This window comes from Mauremys mutica, chromosome 4 (assembly GCF_020497125.1).
Source record: "Mauremys mutica isolate MM-2020 ecotype Southern chromosome 4, ASM2049712v1, whole genome shotgun sequence".
Lineage (NCBI taxonomy): Eukaryota > Metazoa > Chordata > Testudines > Geoemydidae > Mauremys > Mauremys mutica.
Window position 1 is genome coordinate 16,002,224 of NC_059075.1, and position 22,377 is coordinate 16,024,600.

Sequence of the window (22,377 nt, forward strand, 5' to 3'; positions counted from 1 at the left end):
CATCCCAGCCAGGGCTTCATCAAGCCTGACCTTAAAAACCTCTAAGGAAGGAGATTCCACCACCTCCCTAGGTAACCCATTCCAGTGCTTCACCACCCTACTAGTGAAAAAATGTTTCCTATTATCCAACCTAAACCTCCCTCACTGCAACTTGAGACCGTTACTCCTTGTTCTGTCTTATGGTACCACTGAGAACAGTCTAGATCCATCCCCTTTGGAACTCCCTTTCAGGTAGTTGAAAGCAGCTATCAAATCCCCCCTCATTCTTCTCTTCTGCAGATTAAACAATCCCAGTTCCCTCAGCCTCTCCTCATAAGTCATGTCCTCCCCCTAATCATTTTTGTTGCCCTCTGCTGGACTCTTTCCAATTTTTCCACATCCTTCTTGTAGTGTGGGGCCCAAAACTGGACACAGTACTACAGATTCCATTCAAATTCACCAATGCTGAATAGAGGGGAGTGATCACATCCCTCGATCTGCTGGCAATGCCCCTACTTATACAGCCCAAAATGCCATTAGCCTTCTTGGCAACAAGGGCACACTGACTCATATCCAGCTTCTCATCCACTGTAACCCCTAGGTCCTTTTCTGCAGAACTGCTGCCGAGCCACTCGGTCCCTAGTCTGTAGCAGTGTATGGGATTCTTCCGTCCTAAGTGCAGGACTCTGCACTTGTCCTTGTTGAACCTCATCAGATTCAGGGCCGGCTCTAGGTTTTTTGCTGCCCCAAGCGAAAAAAAAACCTCCTAGAGCGCAACTGCTGAAGCAAAAAAGCCCAACCTGGAATGCCGCCTCTGGAATTCTGCCACCCCAAGCACGTGCTCAGTTTGCTGGTGCCTATAGCCAGCTCTGATCAGATTCTTTTGGCCCAATTCTCTAATTTGTCTAGGTCCCTCTGTATCCTATCCCTATCCTTCAGCGTATCTACCACTCCTCCCAGTTTAGTGTCATCTGCAAATTTGCTGAGGGTGCAGTCCACACCATCCTCCAGATCATTAATGAAGATATTGAACAAAACCACCCGAGAACCGACCCTTGGGGTACTCCACTTGATACCGGCTGCCAACTAGACATGGAGCCATTGATCACTACCTGTTGAGCCCAACGATCTAGCCAGCTTTCTATCCACCTTATAGTCCATTCATCCAGCCCATACTTCTTTAACTTGCTGGCAAGAATACTGTGGGAGACCGTATCAAAAGCTTTGCTAAAGTCAAGGAATAACATGTCCACTGCTTTCCCCTCATCCACAGAGCCAGTTATCTCCTCATAGAAGGCAATTAGGTTAGTCAGGCATGACTTGCCCTTGGTGAATCCATGCTGACTGTTCCTGATCACTTTCCTCTCCTCTAAGTGCTTCAGAATTGATTCCTTGAGGACCTGCTCCATGATTTTTCCAGGGACTGAGGTGAGGCTGACTGGCCTTTAGTTCCCTGGATCCTCCTCTTTCCCTTTTTTAAAGATGGGCACTACATTAGCCTTTTTCCAGTCATCCAGGATCTCCCCCGATCGCCATGAGTTTTCAAAGATACTGGCCAATGGCTCTGCAGTCACATCCGCTAACTCCTTTAGCACCCTTGGATGCAGCGCATCCTGCCCAATGGACTTGTGCTCATCCAGCTTTTTTAAATAGTCCTGAATCACTTCCTTCTCCACAGCAAGCTGGTCACCTCCTCCCCGTACTGTGCTGCCCAGTGCAGCAGTCTGGGAGGTTCGTGAAGACAGAGGCAAAAAAAGCATTGAGTACATTAGCTCTTTCCACATCCTCTGTTACTAGGTTGCCTCCCCCATTCAATAAGGGGCCCACACTTTCCTTGACTTTCTTCTTGTTGCTAACATACCTGAAGAAACCCCTTCTTTTTACTCTTAACATCTCTTGCTAGCTGCAACTCCAAGTGAGATTTGGCCTTCCTGATTTCACTCCTGCATGCCTGAGCAATGTTTTTATACTCCTCCCTGGTCATTTGTCCAATCTTCCACTTCTTGTAAGCTTCTTTTTTGTGTTTTAAGATCAGCAAGGATTTCATTGTTAAGCCAAGCTGGTCACCTGCCATATTTACTATTCTTTCTACACACTGGGATGGTTTGTTCCTGCAACCTCGATAAGGATTCTTTAAAATACAGCCAGCTCTCCTGGACTCCTTTCCCCCTCATGTTATTCTCCCAGGGGATCCTGCCCATCAGTTCCCTAAGGGAGTCAAAGTCTGCTTTTCTGAAGTCCAGGGTCTGTATTCTGCTGCTCTCCTTTCTTCCCTGTGTCAGGATCCTGAACTCTGACATCTCATGGTCACTGCCTCCCAGGTTCCCATCCACTTTTGCTTCCCCTACTAATTCTTCCTTGTTTGCGAGCAGCAGGTCAAGAAGAGCTGTGCCCCTAGTTGGTTCCTCCAACACTTGCACCAGGAAATTGCCCCCTACACTTTCCAAAAAATTCCTGGATTGTCTGTGCACTGCTGTATTGCTTTCCCAGCAGATATCGGGGTGATTGAAGTCCCCCATGAGAATCAGGGCCTGCAATCTAGTAACTTCTGCTAGTTGCCGGAAGAAAGCCTCGTCCACCTCATCCCTTTGGTCTGGTGGTCTACAGCAGACTCCCACCACAACATCACCCTTGTTGCTCACACTTCTAAACTTAATCCAGAGACTCTCAGGTTTTTCTGCAGTTTCATACTGGAACTCTGAGCAGTCATACTGCTCTCTTCCATACAATGCAACTCCCCCACCTTTTCTGCCCTGCCTGTCCTTCCTGAACAGTTTATATCCATCTATGACCGTACTCCAATCATGTGAGTTATCCCACCAGGTCTCTGTTATTCCAGTCACCTTGGATGTGCCAGGACTTCCAGTTCTCCCTGCTTGTTTCCCAGGCTTCTTGTATTTATGTATAGGCACTTAAGATAACTCCCTGAGCTCCTGCTTTCTCAGTATGAGGCAGGAGTCCTCCCCTCTTGTGCTCTCCTGCTCGTGCACAAGGCGGCCAAATTAAGATTGCACAGGCAACCTCAATTCTTTGATTTCCTAACTTTTGAGTGCTTGACTTTGCCACCTTAAAAATGTTCTTAGTAATGTTAACATAGTATGTTTGTGTGTAATTTCCTAGGTTTTTTAAAAAGCAAACTGAAAAACCAGAAATCCCATCATATGTCATCTCTCTTCACAAGCATTGGAAATAAATAAAGTACAGTAGCAGCCTGGGTAATTTTAATTGCTAGCAGAAGATGGTTCTTCATCATTAAAAAAAATTCTAAGGAAATCAGAAATGCAGTGGAATACTTTATCTGAAGAGCATTACATCAGAATAACTGAATCCCCAGAGCAACATAAAACATAATGAGTTACTTTTAAAAATGAATCAAAACCTGGATTGCAGGCAGAATTGTAAAAGAGAAAAGGGACACCTGCTGGATCTGGGGTTGGTGTAATTCCCCCTCCTCAAACTTCAGTATGAAGTTTAAGCCGTGCCACTTACGGATACTACAAAATACGCTATGCAGAACCCTTTACTACTTCCATGAATGAGGATTCAGAAGGTGTGTCTGACTTTCCCCCCAAGAATAGTGCAAAGGAAACTGAAAGTGAAAACTCTTTTGTTTTCAGTCCTCTCTACTGGAGGGACGACATAGCCCAATATGAACTAACTATGCTTCTTGAAATTCACCTTTTTCATCCATGACCCTTTTAACACACAAATTACACACAAACATACTATGAACATAAGGCATTGTTTACATTATGTTGTCAAACATCACAGTAAAGACTTATATTTTCTAGACATGGAAAAAAGGTGATATTTCTGTCAGTTATTTTGTTCCATTATTTGCAGAGCCACATGTTGGAGCTCACTGCAATGTCTCCTGACATCGAGAATCTGAATGAAGTGAGCTTTAGGCTACCACTCAGTGATTTCACTGTGAAGAAACTACAGAACCTGAATCGACAGTGGGCTCAGAAGACAGCAACAGCCCTGGAGCATTGCAGGTCAAAAAAGCACAATAATTCCCCCAACTGTTTCAGTGTGCATGAGGACAATTAAAAGCAGATTAAAATATTTTCCACAAGCTGGTCCCCAGATTTCCAAGAGGCTTGTCAAAAATAATTCCTCCATTTGAAACTAACTTAAAAACAATCCAACGATTTTGTTTGTTTGTTTTGTTTTTTAATATTTTAAGTTGTTTGGTGCACAAAGGCACATGTGTTAGCATGTGTTTTGTGTAGAGACTAGCACAATGGGACCTCATCTTGATTAGAGCCCATGGTGCTACCAATCTACCCCCTTTGTTAGAGCATAACCAATCCATAAGTGGAAAATATACAACAATAGACTGGTTCCTGTATTATTTCTCTTAACAGTGAATTTGAGGGAATTCAATCGGATGAAAAGAAATTTCTTCAGAAATGTGAAAACTGGATACAATTTCTAGAAAAGATGAAAGAGGGTTTAAAAGTGAATATTGCTGGCAGATTTGAAAAGCTTCAGGAACAACAGAGAATATATGAGGTAATAATGCTGAAGATTTAATCTGGGTTTTAAAAAAAAATCTTGAAAACCATATCTTTGCAAAGAGATACTGTGGGTGGTATTATAGAACAGCAGCAGTCTGTGCAATATATAAATGGAATCCACTCAAAGTGTCAATAATACATTACACCTTGGGAACATTAGACTGGGGCAAGGCTGAGAGGATGCTTCTTGTCCCAGCTGAAATAAATCACAAAATCTGTATCTGCAAATACTAAATACCATGCATTGCAAGTTAGACACACAGAGACAGGATGTCACCCAGACTTTTTTATAATTAGTAGTTGTGCATCTAATTCCACAAACATTATACTAAACATTTACTACTTTGTGTAAAACAGGGATCGGCAGCCTTTCAGAAGTGGTGTGCCGAGTCTTCATTTATTCACTCTAAGTTAAGGTTTCGCGTACCAGTAATACATTTTAACGTTTTTGGAAGGTCTCTTTCTATAAGTCTATAATATATAAGTAAACTATTGTTGTATGTAAAGTAAATAAGGTTTTAAAAATGTTTAAGAAGCTTCATTTAAAATTAAATTAAAATGCAGAGCCCTCCGGACCAGTGGCCAGGAGCTGGCAGTGTGAGTGCCAATGAAAATCAGCTTGTGTGACGCCTTCGGCACACGTGCCAGAGGTTGCCTACCCCGATGTAAAACTTGTACTCCTCAGGGCATGTGGGCCATATTCTGCTCCTTATTCACTAAATATGGAGCTGCTCAAAAATAGCTATTCCAGAATAATTCTATGTGTAAAGCCCATTGTAAAGCTTGTTTTTAAATGCCCATCAGTTACTGAACTAATATTGTTCTTATTTTTGCAATGTTTGCAGATGCTGCAAGTGGAGATTTCTGTAAATCAGCAGATTTTTAATTCTATCATATCAAAAGCATTACTTTTGCTGGAAACAGGAGAAGCAGAAAAAGGGTAAAAAAAAATAGATTTTTTCCCCTTAGTTCTTAACCAGGGGCATGCATAAGCGGGGGAGGGGCAAGCAGGGGCATGCCCCCACCAATAGTTGGCCAGGGCACAGAACTCCTCCAGCCCTGCCACAAGCCCCAGGACCAGAGGAGCTCTGTAACCCTGCTGCAGCCAAGTACTTGTGTGGATACATTAATTCAGATGGCTCCACGGCGCATAGATTTTCATTGAAATGGTGAGTGTATGGCCATTTATTTCTATGCCTATGATTAAGGCTGCAGGTCAGTCACGGATTCTGTGACCTCCATGACTTCTGTGGCGGCTGGTGCTGGCTCAGGGACTGGCAGAGCCAGGCAGCCCCTGGGCCGGCAGCAGCAGTTTGGGTGTGTGGGACAGGGCTCAGGGCTAAGGGCAGGGGGTTGGGGTGCGGGTTGGCGCTTACCTCAGGATGGGGGGGCTCCCTGGCTCCCACTGGCATGTCCCTGCAGCTCCTAGGCGGAGCGGCAAAGGGGATCTGTCTGCGCCTGCAGGTGCCGCCCCCACAGCTCCCATTGGCTGCGGTTCCTGGCCAATGGGAGCTGTGGAGCTGGCACTTGTGGCGGGAGCAACGTGTCAAGCCCCCGTGGCCTCCCCTCTTCCTAGAAGATGCAGAGACACATGGAGCCAGGTAGGGAGCCTGCTAACCATCCCCCACAGTGTCCCGGGCTGTGCGCTGCTGCCTGGCCGTCCCTCCCAGCACCAGCGGGGGTCCTGGGCCATGCGCCGCCACCTGGCTCCCCCTCCCAGCACCAGTGAGGGTCCTGGGCCACCACCGCCCCTGTACCGCTCCCCCCACCCCCTGAGCACCCGTGGCCCCCCGCCCAGGTTTTAGTTAGGGTATATAGTAAAAGTAATAAACAGGTCACGGGCCATGAATGTTTGTTTACTGCCCGTGACCTGTCCATGATTTTTACTAAAAATACCCATGACTTAAACGTAGCCTTACCTATGATGTATGTGCATGTGTTGATATGGTTTAATGTGTATAATATGTGTGTGTTTAATGGGCCCCTCCAAAAGCAGTCAAATTTAAATTCCTGCATATATTCCTGGGTCTTACACAGAGTAATACTGGTGATTCAAGAGGTGACATGCTTCCCTCTGAGTCAGTCCGGAACACCCTCAACTGTCCCTTAAAAGAGACTTTTTAAACCCAAGTCAAAACCAGGTGTGTTCATTAGAGCCTGTGTTACATCTTGCAAAAGTAGAGGTGTGACCACCGGTGTCCTGGCCAAGTTCCCCTTTGGATAGTAACTACATTCTGCCTACCAAAAAAACAACAATCCCCTTGTAGTTTCTCCTGGGATAAGATATCCTTCACTTCCTGCCCTAACTGTTCTGCACTGTTAAAGAGTTGCTGTGTTTGCAGCTGAGGTGGCTATACTCTGGTGGTAGGTAAAATGATTGATTTAGTTCGGGATTGGTCCTGCTTTGAGCAGGGGGTTGGACTAGATGACCTCCTGAGGTCCCTTCCAACCCTGATAGTCTGTGATTCCATGATGATTCTATGGTTGCCATATGTAAAGGACTCAATCCTCTTTTCCTCCATGAGTACTCGTGCTGCAACAGGGTGAGAGAGCACTCAAGAAGGGCACCTAGCAATGGAGCCTGCTGATTCTCCATTCACAACAGGACATGGTCTTCTGGCTAATATTTGTAAACCCAACATGAACCTAATTTGGGTAGTGGAGAGATGAGTTGTTTATTGGCTGGAGTATGAACTCGTGGAACATCTCTAAGAATGACTTATACATACTGTGGTTTTATGTGAACCCCATCCTCCGTAGTAGCAGTAACATTGCAAGTGATTTACCTTTCCTCTTCCCCATTTTTCTCTAAGGCATCATCTGAGCTATTCAAAAAGTATGTTAGCTGAACTCATTTTTACTAGCATGGGCTGAAAACACTTCAGCTTGTTAATGTGGAGCAGGCAAAAGCATATTATATCGCATGGTAGAAACCAAAAACTGGGTTGAAGGGGTTCAGCACTACACAGATTTTTTTTGTAATGCAGACAGTCTCTAATGCTGCACCTGCGCTAGAGTATAATGGTGACAGGAGGCTGTTCTAGCATTGCTCAAGTACAGCTCTATTTTGCAGTGCAGTTGCTGCCAGTATTGACTTCCATCCACTTCAAGAATGCATTTGGAACAACTTGCTTCTGGGTCTAGCTGTACCATATGTTGTTGTGCCATAGCAGGAGAAACTCTCGTGTTTGTTCTTGTATCATTTTATAGTTTTCTGTCACACAGAAGTTTTGATGCACAGAGAAGGCTTGTGCTTATGGTGCTCCATTTTGTGTTTTAATGTGCTTTTAAGGTGAAGATGACATTCTGTATTAACACTCCAATCTCTGTCCTCTTCAGAACTGAGTTTATTTCCAAACTCACATTGCTGAAGGAGCAGTGGCAGAGTGTTATCCGGATGGTTCAGCAGAGGAAGAAAGATATCGATGGACTTGTGAAGCAGTGGCAGCACTTCAGGGTTTCTCAACAGAATCTCACAAATTTTCTTACTTGTACAAATAACTTCATAGCTGCTGTGAAGAGCCAGGACGGCTACAGCCTTTACCATCTTAGGAATCTAATTCATGATTTCAAGGTCATATTTTTATTTCTTATAAACAAATAGATGATCAGTGATTTTTCAGATTGAAATGACATGTATCCAGAAAAATGAAAGGACTTCAAAGGCATTCACTTTTTGCTCAAAACAAATTGCTGATTTCTTTTCTTAAAGGGACAGTTTCATTAAAACGTGTCTTGATTTATGCATTGTGGAAACCCACAATAAACTCCTAAATAAAATTATGATCTGGGAGCAGATGCAGTTTTTAGTGAATCTGTCCTGATGAAAAGATTCAAAGAACCTCAACAAGTTCTCGCTAAAGCACATAGATTATGCCTGCCCATAATATTGCAGAAAGTCAGCCCTGTTTCCTTTTGCTTGTCTTCATTTGAGTGACCTCTGTGAGTAAATTTTCGAAATTCCCAATAGTTTGTGAGTATTTACTGTAATTGAGAGGTTTTATGTTAATGGGAATGTTGAACTGAACATTAACAATGTAAGTTACCAGAGCTGTTTGTTTTTTAATTTAAATGTGACCCTATTCAAAAAAAGTAACTTTAGGTTGAATTATGAACCAAAACCAGAATCTCTTGCTTGGTTAATAGGGCAACACTGTCATGAATTTCTGGATAGAGAAGCTCTTAAAGCTAATAGTTTAAAGTGTAATAGGAATCTGAGTTTAAAGTTGAACAATGTCTGATTTGAAGCCAGCTATATATTTGGTAGAGTACTGAATAATTTTTTGCTTTGGAAAGAAATATTCCGTGACAGAGAATATTTTAAACAATAATATGTCTGATTAGATTAGCCAAACTATTTTGAATTCATTAGAACCTGATTCTGCCAACCTTCCTCGTGTCCAGTAGTACCTTACTATGGGAGACGAGCCCATAATAGTAAGGGACTTGCTAGTGTAAACATGGCATCGTTCAGCTTATTGCACAGAATTGTAGTTTACACTTGTCCTTTTTAAAAATAAAAGGTGAGAAAACTTCAGTGTAGACAAGGCCATAATAGTTAGTTATGGAATAACCATCAGATAGAGGAAGGTTCTTCCTAACTTCTGTCATTTAGTGTCTGGTTTATGACTTGAAGTATGAAAGCTTATATTCCTTACTAAAAATATATCTCATGTAGCGTAACTGTAGATTTTCTTCTTATCAATATAAATATCTAAAGGTTTCCTGAGTGGCACTAAACTTTTGGCTTCAGTGATACTTTGAGGCAATGAGTTCCATAGATTGATTATGTAATATGTAAAAAATAATTTCCTTTTATTAGTTTTAAATGTGTTGCCTTTCAGTTGAATTGAATATTCCCTTATGTTATAACAATCTGAATAGGAGTACCTAACTGGCCTGTGTATAAGGCAATCAGAAAATTTGGTTTTGATTAATTATTACACTACTCTTTCTGCACAGACACAAGCCATTAACATTAGGACCTAGGAATATTATAAATTTTAAGACTTTCAGTGCCCCACTCCTTTGCTGCTAGCCTCATTTGTTTCATGTTTATTTTCTCCTATTGTTAAAGGTGACATTCGGGGGACTTTAAAAATTATGCTAGTGCCTGTTTTTGCTTCTTTATGATGCATAATGAAGGCCAGAAAGTCTGGCTTTTATGGATATTTTTCTGCTTAGTTCTTTACCTTAAAAATAACAGGAATGTTAACTTTCATCTTCCCTATTTTTGATGAAGATCTTGTTAGGGTTCACAGAGCAGAGATGTTTTTAGCTTACTTTACTGAAATGAGGTGTTCAGTCTTTAACAAAGACATTCTTTCTCCAATATGTTGCTTAGTCATTGAAGTTAAAGAGTTGTTAACAAATGCAACATTTTATTAAACACTTGACTTTTTAACTGTATGACTAAAAATCCCATCTCCTCTCAATTGCTCCAATCATTTAACTCATTATAAAGTCAGCATAGCATCTTATAGACTCAAAACAAGCAGGAAAAAATGCAGGGTTGAGGGGTTTTGTTTGTTTGTTTGTTTGTTTGTTTGTTTTTACACATAACAAAAAGTTAAATAAAAACAAAGAACAAGCCCATTTTTTTCACCCTTTTAAAAAGTGAAATTCCAAGCAGGTTTGTAAAGCTCTCTAATCCTGGGGCTGAGATTTAGAATGTTGTGGTTGGTTTTTTAGAACAAGGAAATACTTCTTCAGAGATGGCAAACCACATACTCCCTCACTGTCGATACTGGGGAGAAGTTATGTAAAGACTCAGACCCGGAGACCAATGCTGTAATACAAGAGGAACTCAGCCAGTTACAGGAGAATTGGAATGATGCCCAGCTTCAAGTGGAGAAGATCATGAAACAGCTCCTCGGCACTGTGCAGGTACTCGACAGGTGTTCTCTAGGGAAGAGGACACCTTGAGATGCCTGCACACTCCTGTTCCCACGTGGAGGAGTTCCAGGGCAGCGTGACCAGTCCTAGGGACAAGCCAGCTAGTGGCGTGGAGAGGCTCTCTGCAGCAAGTGCCCAAGGAGCCCCAGAAAGAGTAGCAGCTTCCCAGCTCTTTGTTTTCCCTTCTGTGGATCCTAATATGCAGGCCCTGCAAAGACTACTACTTGACTGGGCTGCGGTAACACCCACAAACAAGCTTACAGGTTGGGGACACAGAGCCCCTAAACCAGTGCCTTTGATTAGGGGTGTGGGGTGTCATGGTGGCTCTGTTGTCCCCCACTTGCCCTTGCAGGGGTGTGTCAGTCAGTGGCCTCTAATCTCAGGTAACAGCTTCATTTTGAAGTTGTCAAAAGGCTCCCATTCCCCTTGCTTCCCCAGCAGAGTTCCTTGCCAGTAAAGCATCAAGTGTGAACTCCCCAACTCTAGACTCTGAGGAGGCCCTGTGACTCCCTTTGAGATCATTCCCCAACAGCTCCATCACTCTATATCTGGGGGTTGTGGGAAGGCTAAAGTCATGGACTATACCTCTGTGGAGAGGGGCTGGGTAGCTGGGTGGATACTGCTATAATGGGCTTCCGCTCTTTGGACTGCAGTAATGGTCTGTGGGCATGGAGCCTGGCTGAGCTCTGCCCACACTTTTCAGCCATGAAGCACCTGGGTGAGAATTGGGGCCAGTGGCATTAGTCACACTTCTTTACTCTCTTATAGAGCCATTATAGGTGCAGACTATGCCAGAGGCCGTATGCTCCTCACCATATATACCCCCTCTGAAAATTAAGAGGTAGATTCATGAACGTTTCCTCTCTGTAGTAAATTTGTGTTTCAAAGCATAAAAACTTGATATCACTTTAATTGATCCCCAGCATAATTTGAAACTATGCTCCAAAGAATCTTCGTTTGAATAGAAGGAGATGTGAGCCACTTGAGCTAAAATGCATTTCAAGGCAAACATTAAATACAAGAGGGCTCAATTCTCCCATTAATCCATGAATGAAATTCTTATTAGGGACAGTGTGCATGCACTGAGAGAAGATCCTGAGGATCAGTCCTCTAAAACAAATTAATTTAGAAATTGCTGTTCTTTAATTCATCCATACAGTACAGTACATGCATATTGTGAGGTATTTGTCATTCATAACTTCCTTGTTTCTGTAAAAAACAGACCTGGGACAGCTGTGAAAAGCTAATCAAGGAATTGGAAAGCAGGCTGCGAGAACTTAAGGAAAAAGTAAAAGATCCACTTCCAGAGGAACATGAAGAGCTCTACAAAACCAAGGAACATGTTAAGGTATTGAAAGCACATTTTGTAGAAAAATATTCCTTGTACAATACTTGAGCCCCTAGGAGACTGGAGTTCTGTCTTGCCTGCTCCTCTGTGAAACTGAGTTCTTCTGTGCTACTGGTAAATTGCCTCTGCCTCTTCCCCCATGTCTGAGGTAACATCCTAATCTCTGCAAGTGCTGGAATTTTTTTAATTTGGCAAGACATTTCTTATGTCCTTGATGGGACACAGAGGTTTATCACTTCCCCTGCCTCTCCAAATAAATAAATACATAAATAAAAATTCAAACCCATTAAAATAAGAAGCTAAAATTCCCTTCTCCCCATTTGTCACTCCACCTCCCTCCCCTCTATGTGGTTGGATGTCTTTATTCATTGTGTTATCAGTCTATTATAGACTGTAAAATTCTCCAGGCAGGGACCTTATTATCCCCCTTGCACACCTGTGGCATGCTAAAAATAATAGAGAAAAGGAAAGGCGTGCCAGAGTGGGGCAGCAGCTGTTTAAGCCTTTGCTGCCAATGTCCTGCCATGAAAGTTAAATGGCATGGAAAGTATTTCCAGTGCATGACTCGTTTTGGTAATTTTGCATTTGGCTTCATGGCATTGTGCTTTATCACCATGTTTATGAACTGAATTGCTTGTTCTTTGTGGAAACAAGTACCGTAAGTTTACCGATGTCAGACGCCTTTGGATCGCTATCAGCTCCCTGAGATCTTCTTTGTGATAGCTGGCTTCCTTTCATGTGCAAGAACAGTCTGCTTTCAAACACGTGTGTTGACACAGTGTTTATTAAAAATGCCTGCACCCTGTCTGCGTACAGCCACCACCACTGAGAATACCTACAGTGGAGCTTTGGCAATGGAGAACGAGTGTCAAATTGTGTCAGTATAGAAGCAGCACTTACGTACAAGGGAAAGTATAGAAGGACCAAATAAGGACCCCAGTTTCTTCATTTGATCTTTCTTTTCATGCATAGAGCACTGGACTGGGACTCACACAGGAGACCTGGGTTCCATTCCTGGGTCTGCCACTGGCTTGCTGGGTGACCTTGGGCAAATCACTTCCTTCCCTATGCCTCAGTTTATCCGCCTGTAAAGAAAATAATACTGGGGATAATGACCTCCTTTGTAAAGCACTTTGAGATCTAAAGATGAAAAGCACCATATAAGAGCTGCTAGGAGGTAGTATTCTGTGGAACGGTGCTCTTCCCATCCCATTGACTTCACTGGGCTTTGACTCAGATCCCTTGTTAATGTATGCTGAGCTGCATAAATACATACCCTTATATTTCCAAGGGAGAATTTATTGTGAACTGGGAGAATTCTTTTCAGTTCAATTATCAACCCTTTTTATTTTAATAGAATTTTTTTCAGTGTTTCGTTTGCGAATTGAATGGTGAGTCAGTCTCCTTTCGAAATGTGAATGTGCATATATACAGATGGATCAAAAGAACATGGGTGGCCGGTGAACGGGCCGTTGGGGGAGGCTAGCCCCCAGCCCCTCCCCTTCTGCCTGAGGCCCCACCTCTCACCCTCCTCTTCTGCTCCCCCTCCCTCTCAGGAGCCCGGAGCAACCTCCCACTTCCTAGCCCTGGGCCACCCGAGCACCCTCAGCCCCGGAGCTCCCTACCCCGGCTCCGGGCAGTCCGTCTGCAGCGCCCCCAGCCATGGAGCCACAGCAGCCCGGCATAGAGCACCAGAGCTGTGGACGGGCCCCCAACCCCTGCGCTGGGCAGTGCGGTCCCAGCACCCCGAGTCATTGCGGCACCTACCTCCCGCAGCCCTAGCTAGCCTGGGCTACGGAAGAGAGGGGCCCCGGGAAGGAACTGCAGGAAGGGGCTTAGGGGTGGAGCGTGGGCAGGACCACAGCGGGCTCTTTGCAGGGAGACAGCCTCCCCCAACCCATGCAGAAGAACTATGAGGGTAGGAGGAGCTGTCTGCTCCCCTTGTGCTTTTTTTCTTTTTTTTTTTTTGGTCCAGTTTACCTCTCCTAGAGGCAGAGCATTTTTCCTTGTTAGCAGAACCAGGAAGGTTTTTTGACAAGTTTTCTTTATTGTAAAATGTGACCTTCCCTCATGTTTAGAACACAGATATTTCCCTACTGCAGTTTCTTGTGCAATTACTCCTCTACTTCAGTGACAACGTTAACATAAGCACTTTTTAAAAGCCATCAGGAAAGATTATCTCCTTGATAATGGGTCTGGGGGTTGTTGGGTTTTTTTGTTTGTTTTTTAAAATTTTAATATTTTTTAAAAAGTCCAGTTGGCAGCGCGGCGGCGCTAAGGCAGTCTCCCTGCCTGCCCTGGCTCCGCGCGGCTCCCAGAAACTGCCAACATGTCCGGCTCCTAGGCAGAAGGACAGCCGGCCAGGGAGGCTCCATCCGCTGGCCTTGCCCTGAGCTCCAGCTCCACAGCAACCATTGGCCGGGAACTGCCAGGAGGAGCTGCGGGGGACAGTGCCTGCGGGCAGCACACAGAGCCCCCTGTGCCTAGGAGACAGGCATGCTGCCACTTCTGGTATCTGCGCAGAGCCAGGGCAGACAGAGACCCTGCCTGAGGTCAGCGCCACCTGGCCGGAGCCCACATCCCAACCCCCTGCCTGAGCCCTGAGCCCCCTCCTCCACCCCAGCTCCCTCACCCCTGAGCCCACACCCCAAGCCAGGGCCCACATCTCCTCCCGCACCCAACCCCAGAGCCTGCACCCCTAGCCAGAGCCTGCACCCCCTCTTGCACCTCAACCCCCTGCCCCAGTCCAGTGAAAGTGAGCAAGAGTGTTCGGTTTTGTGCGATTAGGAAGTTGGTCACTCTGCCAAACCCTGCAGCAGTGTATCAGAAGATGTTGGGTGTTGGATATCTAGTAGAGCCTATTTTAGTATTTTATAGAGTAACAGGAGGCTTGTTTCTGCACTAATGAAGTCAACAAGAGCTATGCCATTGACTTTATTGGGCTCTGGATCAGGCTCAGAATAACTAACACTGGAGGGAACCCTCTAATAAAGCTAAAGAGAGATTAATCTTTTAAGCTAACCATTTCTCTTCCCGCCCTCCCCCAAACAGGATGCAGAGATAGAAGGAAAAGGAAAGGGAGGCTGACCTAAAAGCATCCTAGCAAAGGCTTTCACAGCTTTACCCTTTTGGCTGCCTATGTGTAAATTTCCCCTCCTCTTTTTCTGTTTTCCCCTCCCCCACAGGCCAATCAGAGGATTAAACCAACAGGTTTTGAAAAAACACAGGCGCTTAGTCTAAAGGATTGTTTCCCTTGTGTTTAAATGCAGGAACTGGAGAAGTCACTTGCAGACTGGAATCAAAACGTGAAAGAACTTGATAATATGAAGGCAGACTTGGCTCATTATATCCTTGCAGAAGATGTGGTGCTGCTGAAGGAGCAAGTAGAGCATTTGCACAGGAAATGGGAAGAACTCTGCTTGCGAGTAAGTCACTTAGCTGTTGAATATACTGTTCATGTCCTTGTTCTTTGTTGATGCATTTAGGGTGAAATGTCTTGCCAGGCCTAAACAGCAGAAAGAAACATGCTTTAGTAGAGTCTCTTTTGTTGCATTCTTTGCCGATGCAGTTTCTTTATAGCAGCATGGCTGAACAATACTGGAATAAAGTTAGTCTGGGCTCTGCTCTCTTTGTTTCCATAACACACAGTGCTCCAGTTTTGCAAACTCTTAGCAATGGAGTGTATGAAAGAAATGCAACTGTTGGGTGAAATGGATGGTTTTGTTCTAACTCACAAACTAGAGTGCTAAGGCTAAACAGAGGAATCGCCTGAGGTGAAGAAGGGAAAAAGTGGGGGGAATTGTTTTGCTGTTCCTGCTACCTACTTTGTCTTATGAATTCACCAGTGATGGCATGTTGCATAGGCTGATGTAAAATACAGCTCCAAGAAAGCTAATACCGGTAAATGAAATTGAGAAATAAATTAGCTTTTCGGTTTGTTTAGTAAAAAGGACCAAAACATATAAAAATGGATTTGCCATTTATTTAATATAATGTATTTCCAAAACTTTGCACAGTTTACTGTTCAACATTTGCCATCTTTTGTGGCCTACTGCTTTATTACATTTAGTTAGCACTGCGTTTAAATGTACTGGCCCAAATTCATTCACAGAAGCCAATTGCGTTACACCAGGGATGAATTTGGCTCACTGAATTTATAGAATGGTATATATCGATGTGTAAAATATATGCGTAAAATACCCCAGGGTATTAATAGAGAAAGGTAATGGATAAATAAGCAAAATGCTAGATGTTAAGATTCTTGATTTAAGAAGATAGCTTAGCAGATAGTTCTAAGCTAGCAAGAAATGGAACCCTTTATAGTCATAGAATTACACAGCTCTTTTTTGTAGATTACAAAAGAAACCTGTAGAAACAAAGTTCTCTTAGTATTTAGGGCCAAAACCTTACCCAGGCAAAGGGAGTTTGGGTGCAATGGGAGTTTGGGTGGAATAAGGATTGCAGTCAGGCCCTTCATAATAACTTTGATGTGGGGAAATGTTTTGCCTTAAACAGAAGCCAGGTCTACACTACAGAGTTAGGTCGATGTTGTCGACCTAACTCTGTAAGTGTCTACACTACAGCGTTGTTCCTACCAATGTAAGTCCTCCAGTATATCGAGCTTAATAACTCCACCTCCACAAGAGACCTAGTGTTTAGGTCAATGTAGTTAGGGCGCCATAGTGTCTGTGTAGACACTGCTTTACTTACATTACCTGTCTGCTCTGCATGGAGCTCACAGCTGTGAGGCACTATGCAGGGCCAACAGCCCAGGGTGTCGGTGCCCAGCAGCAGGGCTCCACACCGAGCCAACAGCCCAGGCGATCATTTCCCCACTTCAGTTGGTGCAAGGACGCCTGATAAGGACACACACCACCAGCAGAAGGAAGGTAGGGTGGACATGAAAAACCGCAGTAATTACTGTGGTGGCTGTACATTAACCTGGCATAGGTCAGTTTAATAATGTAGTGTAGACAAGGCCTGACTGGCTCATCCAATGAAATATGTTCATTATTTTACTTACTACAGCAGATTCTGAACACTGAGAATGTTAGACTTGAAAACATGTAGGCACAATATTTTCAAAGTTGGATGCCTGATTTGGGCATCTTCTGTATATTCATATTTAGACACCTAAATAAGAGGCTTGATTATGCAGTGATGCTGAGCACCATTAGCTCAGACAGAGAGTGCCCCGTGGCTCTGAAAATGAAAATCAAGCCAATGTGCAGATTAATCCAAACTGTAAACTTTTGTCCATTGTAATTCAATTTCAAACATACTAATAGAATACTCCATTTTGTATGTCTTTTGCGAGAGGAGTCGAAGCAAGAGAGTGAAAGATATGTATTGTTTGAAAACAATTGATATTTAAATGAAGAGGTCTGAAAGACTTTAAAAGTCAAACCCTGCAGCTGTCATGAACATCGCAGAGTGAGGCAGCCAGATGCTCATTCTGGAAAGGGTAGGGAAGTAAATAAACAAACAGTTAATGAGCAGATGCATGCAAGGGGATTAGTGTTTGCATCCTGCCATTGCAAGGTATATGTAGGTCAAGGATTTAACAATTCATATCAGTAAGGGTTCTGGTCTATTATAACACACACATGTATAGTATGTGCAGATATCTAGATCTATAGTGCATGTTCCGCCTCAGAGCAAAGAGGGGGACAAAACCGCAGACCGGGAAAAAGAGTGGAAGCACAGAAGGGAAAGGCAGCTAGTTCATAATGGCCCCCCTTCCCTGCAAACTGCCCGGGAGAGTTCCTGCCTGAAGTTCTAGTGGGAAGAGCTCTGTGAGTGATGGGGGCCAGAACAGGGAACAGCCATTCTATGCAAAATGTTCCCCTCTTAAACAGGCAGAACTGAAATCAGAAACACTTACAGGAGTTAATGCTGCTTCAGTCAGCATTGCTGTCCCCTCCTTGCCCCCCATGGATGGAGATAACTTACCTCATCAGCGGGGAGGCAGTGCAGGTGGCAGAGGATAGCCAGTGCCATCATGTGATCCCCATTCTGCTGGTGTTGCTCATGAAGAGTTAGCAGGCATATCATGGATGCAGAAGAGCTCTCAGATTGGGGCAGATTGGGAGGTCTCTGGATTCTTTGGTTGATTTCTTCTTAATGTGAGTTCATGTGAGTCTAAATTAGCTGTTACCACTCAAGAAAGAGATCTTGGAGTCATTGTGGATAGTTCTCTGAAAACATCCGCTCAATGTGCAGCGGCAGTCAAAAAAAATGAGCAGAATGCTGGGAATAATTAAGAAAAGGATAGATAATAGGACAGAAAATATCATGCTGCCTCTACATAAATCCATGGTATGCCCACATCTTGAATACTGTGTGCAGATATGGTCGCCCCATCTCAAAAAAGATATATTGGAATTGGAAAAGGTTCAGAAAAGGGCAACAGAAATGATTAGGGGTATGGGACAGCTTCCATATGAGGAGAGTTTAATAAGACTGGGACTTTTAAGCTTGGAAAAGAAACAGCTAAGGGGAGATATGACTGGGGTCTATAAAATCATGACTGCTGTAGAGAAAGTAGATAAGGAAGTGTTGTGTACTACTTCTCCTATCACAAGGACTAGGGGGTCACCAAATGAAATTAATAGGCAGCAGGTTTAAAACAAATAAAAGGAAGTATTTTTTCACACACCACAGTCAACCTGTGGAACTCCTTGCCAGAGGATGTTGTGAAGGCCAAGATTATTACAGGATTCAAAAAAGAACTAGATAAATTCATGGGGAATAGGTCCATCAATGGCTATTAGCCAAGATGGGCAGGAATGGTGTCCCTAGTCTCTGTTTGCCAGAAGCTGGGAATGAGCGACAGGGGATGGATCACTTGTTAATTACCTGCCCTGTTCATTCCCTCTGGGGCACCTGGCACTGGCCACTGTCGGAAGACAGGAAACTGGACTAGCTGGACCTTTGGTCTGACACAGTAGGGCCATTCTTATGTTCTTATGAGTTTTGGAGGCCGTTCCCATATGCCCCTTCCATAACACTTCTAACTTCCTCTTTCTGTGTAGTCCATGTAATGTGAATGAAGAGGCAGTGCAGATTTAGGAATACATTTCCCTACTCATGTAATTTGTTGTGCATGAGGAACATATGGAACCCAAGTTCTCAGAACTGAAAGGGCAAAAGGAGAATAGTGTGAGGTTATCTAATGTATCACATGATATGAATGATCTTTTTATGTTTCTTTTCCCTCATTGCTACTCCCAAATTTCAACCAGTGTATAAAATTATATCGGGCGTAGAATCCAGGCACTAGTAATAGGAGAGGTAAATGGGAAGAATGCCAGTGAGATGATCAAAGGTGGACAATAAATGGGATCTGTATTTGCAAAATTTATCATGATTGCAGAAATATGGGAAATTACAGGGATGTATCTCAACACGTGTTGTGTGTATGTATGTGTGTCTGTAAGATATAGCTATTTTCTATATGTTTGTATGTAGAAATGAATATTTTGTTTTCCTGGTTTGTTTGGCATTGTCAGATTTCCACTGCATGGCGTATGAATTGTTACACAAGTCATCATTTATAAAGCCGTCATCTAGTTTAGTAGCTTTCCTAAAGGAGAGAATCTGCTGTTTGTTAGGGCTGGTCTACACTAGGAGGGGGGGATCGATCTAAGATATGCAACTTCAGCTACGTGAATAGCGTAGCTGAAGTCAAAGTACCTTAGATCGAATTACTTACTGTCCTCACGGCGCAGGATCGACGTCCGTGGCTCCCCATGTCGACTCCGCTACCGCTGTTCGCGTTGGTGGAGTTCCGGAGTCGACAGGAGCGCGTTCGGGGATCGATATATTGCGTCTAGATGAGACGCGATATATCGATCCCCGAGAAATCGATTGCTACCCGCCAATACGGCCGGTAGTGAAGACGTACCCATAGACAGTGTTTACTCCTGGTGTTCCAACCTCATGTTATAACATTCTGGTTACCATCTTTAAAAGGAAAACTGGAGAACTCTAGTAAATGGTCCTGTAAATTGGAACCGCTAATTAATTTAGAATTTTGCATTTATAATAAAGTCTGCTGCAATAATCTATTGTTAAAAATAAACATGAATATATATCTTAGTCATGCATGCTTTTGATTATATTTGTAATCGTTGGCTTCCTGCTGAGAGATTTCAGAGATGTTGACAGCTGTCATGTATTGTTATCCATAGGTGTCTCTGCGTAAGCAGGAGATAGAGGACAGACTCAATGCGTGGATTGTGTTCGATGAAAAGAATAAGGAGCTATGTACATGGCTGGTAGAGATGGAAAGCAAAGTGTTACAGACTGCGGATGTTAGCATTGAAGATGCGATAGACAAATTAAAAAAGGTAAACAAGAAAGCAGCTTTTCATGCATTCTAAGAATTTGTTGTAGATAAGCCCACACTAAAATAGGAATGTCAAACAGGATTTACAGGCTCAGGCCTTGGCTACACTTACAAATTTGCAGCGCTGCAGCAGGGTGTGAAAACACACCCTCTCCAGCGCTGCAAATTGCGGCGCTGCAAAGCGCCAGTGTGGTCAAAGCCCCAGAGCTGGGAGCGCGGCTCCCAGCGCTGTCCGTTATTCCCCACAGGCAGGTGGAGTACGGACAGCGCTGGGAGAGCTCTCTCCCAGCGCTGGCGCTTTGACTACACTTAGCCCCGGCAGCGCTTTGAAGTGCTAAGTGTAGCCAAAGCCAAAAGATTAGAAGTTTAAACATTTAGACCCCAATTGACAAAGGTATTTAGTGCCTAACTTCCATTGATACCAAGTCCTTTGTCTTTATCCCTACTGCTGATCAATCTCGGAGTCAAAACCAAAACAGAACACCCCCCTGATTGCGCTGCAGCAGCATACTGCATTTACACTTGGGACTCCTGCTTCATACACTGGGGAAGGATGTAACATATGGGTCCTGTGCTTGATATTTGTAGTGTGTGAAGCTAGAGACTCCTCATCTTGGAGTATCCTTTGTAGCTAATCTACGGAGGCCTGGTAGTGCTTCATTGCTCCCCCACTTCTCACCAGTGCTAGCTGTTGTGAAAGGGGCAGTTGGAAGGTAAATGGGGGATGATCCCAGAATACGGAGGTGTACAGTAGTTTTGGTACTAAGTACATAGGAGGTCACCACAACCAAAAATCCCTCCAAACCCACAGATCAAGTCGGGACACAAACCTGATTTCCTTCGATGGTACTGGACTTGATTAAGTAATAATATATAAAAAGCACTGTCTTAAAGACACAGGACAGTAGTCCACTGCCAGTGTCCTTTCCTAATGGCTTAAGGGGCTCAGTATCTAATCCCAGATCACTGAGTATAAGAATACCAGCAAAGGAAGAGCCCTTTGAACTTGAATTCAGGTTCTTTCAAGGTAACTCATTGAAAATTTAAGTTAAAAGAAAAAAACCCCAAGAAAATACTAGAAATTTAAATTGCTATTCTTAGGGTTAGGTACCTGAAAGCTTTCAGGTCTTTCAGCCACTTACTGTTTATAGTGGCTTAATTATGGGTACTTTATTCAATTAAGAATAAGTTTTCAATGTAGTACTTTAATGTATTAAAACACCAGATCTAATGTAGTCCTTTGTGGTTTGTTTTCCCTACCCTTCTCTATTTTATTGATTTTTCTGGTTGTATAATAAAAAAAAAGGTTGGATCCTCGGCTAGTGTAAACTGATGTAGTTCCATTTTCCCCAGTGGAGCTCTGCCAGTTTACACCAGCTGAGGATCTATTCCCCCGGTGTTTCTATAGTAGTCTTGGTCATCCCACTTCAAGCCCATCCCTACCCCATACAACAAAGAAACCCAGAAATGTTATTTCAACAAGAAATTGATTTTCAGTATTTGCTGAGAGTAATTTTGGGATTTATTTTTTTCAGGACTGTATGGAAGAAATAAACCTGTTTGGTGAAAATAAACTTCATTTGAAGCAAATGGGTGATCAGCTGATCAAGACTAGCAACAAGAGCAGAGTCGCAGAAATAGACGACAAACTCAATAAAATTAACAATCGGTGGCAGCATCTCTTCGATGTCTTTGGAGGACGGTAAGAACTTAAATTTCAATACTTGCATTTGATGGAAAGTGATTGAAACTAGGAAGTGGCCTTAAACTTTTAAATAAAATGCTATTTTGACAATTTGTATAATGTCTACATGGGGTTCCCAACTAAACTCAGAAGCATACTGACCTGATTTTAAAGTATATTAATTGGGATTTCAAAATTGGCTTAAAAATAAGATTAAATCTATATTTTCTTATTCAGTTTGATTGTTAGGGTTTTCTGGTCTATTTTGAAACCACACTACTCCATGTACACAGCATCGGGGTGTGGGGGATTTTTCTTTCTAAATCTGAGGATTTAAGGTGGAATCAAAGTGATTTTTACTTTGCTATCATTGTACTGAACTTCATTTAAAAATGCCATATTGGCTGTGCAGTGATGCGGTAGAGTCTCCATCACTTGGGAATCTTTAAATTAACACTGGATGCCTTTCTAAAAGATAGGCTCTAGTCCATGTGCAAGTTATTGGAATATGTGGGCATCACTGGGTCAAATCCTATGGCTTGTGTTATGCAGGTGGTCAGACTAGATGGTCAAAATGGTCCAGTCTGCTCTTAAAATT

General features: G+C 43.3%; 2 protein-coding genes across 9 annotated transcripts in view; one reads left to right on the plus strand and one right to left on the minus strand.

The window, feature by feature from the left end:
- SYNE2 (spectrin repeat containing nuclear envelope protein 2) overlaps window positions 1–22,377 on the plus strand; it is a 237,632-nt gene that overhangs the window by 174,895 nt on the left and 40,360 nt on the right. For all 8 annotated transcript variants that reach the window (XM_045015450.1, XM_045015451.1, XM_045015453.1 and 5 more), the window contains 9 exons: window positions 3,823–3,977; window positions 4,350–4,497; window positions 5,348–5,442; window positions 7,842–8,076; window positions 10,194–10,388; window positions 11,620–11,745; window positions 15,015–15,170; window positions 19,938–20,096; window positions 21,631–21,797. In XM_045015450.1, the coding sequence (XP_044871385.1) occupies window positions 3,823–3,977; window positions 4,350–4,497; window positions 5,348–5,442; window positions 7,842–8,076; window positions 10,194–10,388; window positions 11,620–11,745; window positions 15,015–15,170; window positions 19,938–20,096; window positions 21,631–21,797 (1,436 nt within the window). The remainder of the gene's footprint in view (window positions 1–3,822; window positions 3,978–4,349; window positions 4,498–5,347; window positions 5,443–7,841; window positions 8,077–10,193; window positions 10,389–11,619; window positions 11,746–15,014; window positions 15,171–19,937; window positions 20,097–21,630; window positions 21,798–22,377) is intronic.
- Window positions 14,923–22,377, minus strand: part of ESR2 (estrogen receptor 2) — a 146,911-nt gene continuing 139,456 nt past the window's right edge. The window contains exon 11 of the transcript XR_006579116.1: window positions 14,923–15,250. The gene's annotated coding sequence lies outside the window, so the exon portion shown is untranslated. The remainder of the gene's footprint in view (window positions 15,251–22,377) is intronic.